Below are 2,860 nucleotides of genomic sequence, written 5' to 3' on the forward strand. Positions count from 1 at the left end.
CAAAGATTAGAGGTTTAACGATTAATCAACTTAATTGATAAATATTCTTATGATCCAATCAGACAGATCTGTCTGAGATTTGCAAGTTGTTAATGGAATCTGTCTATGCCGTTATCAAAGCGTTTTAAAATTAAATAAATTGATTACATCGACACTCGAAAATACCATTTGGACTGAGACCCAGTAGGTTTATTTTGATATAAACGACCATGCGGTCTTTCTCATGTCATTTTGAAATCTTTTAAATATACATGCAAGGATTTTAAGTGGGTCACTCACATTTGTCCTGTAAAGAGTCGTGGGGCACCTCTCCCTGAGGACTCTCCTCCAGATCCCCGTAGTGCAGGACTTTATGATTCGGGGACAGACGGCAGTACCAGAACTTATCTAGAGAGAAAAAAAAAGCAAGAACAAAATAAATACAGCATAAAGTGAAAGACAAATTTAGATGAGTTATGAAACGAGCAGCAGCTTAAAAAAATGTCAAATGGACACAGATTTGAATTAGTCATCATCAAGAAAGGGAATTCAGCCGGAAGTGAAAGTGTTCTCCTCGTGCATGCGGGGGTTTTCTCTGGGCACTATGGTCCAAAAACATGTTTCATAGGTTAATTGATGGCTCTAATTCATCTTTGCATGTGGCCTTGTGACAGACTGGTGTACCCTGCCTTCACCCAACAGTAGCTGGGATAGGCTCCAGCAACACTGTGACACCACAAAATATCTAGTACATGGATGGATGGATGTTAATTCACAGACGGGCCACAACAGCTATTCAAAAACTGTAAAAGCAAAAATTTTTGTGCATTGAAGTGAACGAGGGCTCCTTTGCTTGAATAACCACTCCCTAGTGGTCACCCGATGAACTTTTCTGGCTCCATTTACTCTTATTTCAAGACCTGCTTCAATCCAAAATGTTATTTAATGAATTAATCAGCATCAATGTAGCTAGGGTACTTTAAATGTCTACATGTTTTGCATTGAAAGGAATGGCTGATCTCTTACCCAAAGAAAAATAATAATAATTATACATACTCAGTGGTAAAAACTAAAAAAGTATGAACATTTTATTCTATTTACAAATTCACTGTGTTCTTGGATGATTTCTAAAAGAATAAAAATAAAAACATATATACTTTTTTTTTTTAAATGACAAATCACAAATGCAATGCATTGTAGTCTGGATTTGTCAATCTAGGTGGCATCAACTAGAGACTATAAGGAAATTTACAGGGATTTTAAATTTAAATACTTTTAATAAATGGCAAACACCCTATAAAGTGCACTAATTATTGAGTAGTGAGGATATTCGGACACAACACAAGACTAGTTTGGCTGTTGGGTCCAGATAAACAGTTGGTGCTGGACGGGGGTGGATTGGAACCACTCCATAGGGTGCAGCTAGGTATAGAAATATACTGTACCTTGTGACTGGAGTGTTTTAAAATCCTTTCAACCTCATCTTTTTTATTACAAATTAGGACAAAAAAACATAAAAAAATATATTCAAAATAAATTATTAATAAGATTTATGCAAAAAAAAAAAAAAAAATCCACATTTACACCAAAAATAAATCAAAACCAAAGATGTCATGATGTAAGACCATGTCGTCACACTGCAGCTACATACAACTTAAGACAGGTCTTTATGGAAATTTTGAGCTGTTCAAAATTTTTTGGCCGGTTGAGAATTACGCAGTTTATGCATATTTTACGTAGTTTATACCCACTAATAAAGTAAATCTAATGAAATTGTGGAAGATTTTTGTGAGATGGCTTTCCACAACCGTTCTACATATGTCCACAACTTTGAAATTGCGTATACGGAACACATATCACACCAAAATTAAGTGAATGATGCACAAATCTTTAATAAATTGCATATAAATGGTACAATAATTACAAAGAGTTAATTGAGCCCAACTATAGGGCTGAAATTATTGCTGTTTGACTTCTTTTAAAGCTAGATTCAACCTTATCTGCAAGAGTAAGTTTTGATGTGCTTCCCATTTAAAAAATAAGGAAATGAGGGAAAATATTCAGCAGCTAAAAAGAACTGAGTTAAAGGGGTGGAAGAAAGACGAAAACCCAAAGGGAAGAACACAAGAAAGAGGGCAGATAAGACGGAGACAGCAGAGGAATGTGGAGGAAAATTGAATTAAAGAATAAAGAAAATACGGTTACAGCTGGTGTGTGTCAAAGCAGGCAAGATCTAATTACTATGTAAGAATTTAAAATAAATCACATAAAAGTCCTCATATTTGTATCGGATCTTTGCACCACACCATGTTTCCTTTTTCTGTAAATCAAAAGAGGGAAAAAAGTCCCACATTTTTAGTTGCATTCATGTCGGTTAAATGTCATTATTCACAGAGAACATTTTCTTTTTTTCCATTGGACTGACACCAAATCACAACCATGTCCAAAACAGATTTATAATTGATCATACGGTATTTCTTCAGTCAAAAACAGTTTCAACAGGGAGTATTCGGATCGGGCCTTAGTTTGGGGGTAAGCTAGCAGGAGAGTGTGTAAACAAATGGATGATGGGAAGTGGGGGCGGGCTTACTCAATGTCAACAGTCCCACCCACAATTGAGAGGTGAATTACAAATGAACCACTGCCGTCGGGCACGAGTACGTTTTAGGAAAATGACAGAGTTTCTGATTTTGGCTTTGAACATAGATCAAAGGATGATCAAAGGAGGTCTTTAAGTCATGACTAAATGCTCAATTGTCCAAAAGTTCAAGCTCATAAAAACTTTTTTTAATAAGTAAAATAAACAAAAAAATAATGAATCCTCGTGGAATAATCAAAAGGAACTAGAAATGATCGACCGCATAAAGCCGCCCCTCCATGC

General features: G+C 35.7%; 1 protein-coding gene across 1 annotated transcript in view; it reads right to left on the bottom strand.

The window, feature by feature from the left end:
- Nucleotides 1-279: 279 nt before the first annotated feature.
- LOC112138166 (engulfment and cell motility protein 1) overlaps nt 280-2,860 on the bottom strand; it is a gene marked incomplete at its 3' end in the record, with an annotated part of 4,003 nt that continues 1,422 nt past the window's right edge. The window contains exon 3 of the mRNA XM_024260740.1: nt 280-387. Coding sequence (XP_024116508.1) covers nt 280-387 — 108 coding nt within the window. The remainder of the gene's footprint in view (nt 388-2,860) is intronic.

This window comes from Oryzias melastigma, unplaced genomic scaffold, assembly GCF_002922805.2.
Source record: "Oryzias melastigma strain HK-1 unplaced genomic scaffold, ASM292280v2 sc01731, whole genome shotgun sequence".
Lineage (NCBI taxonomy): Eukaryota > Metazoa > Chordata > Actinopteri > Beloniformes > Adrianichthyidae > Oryzias > Oryzias melastigma.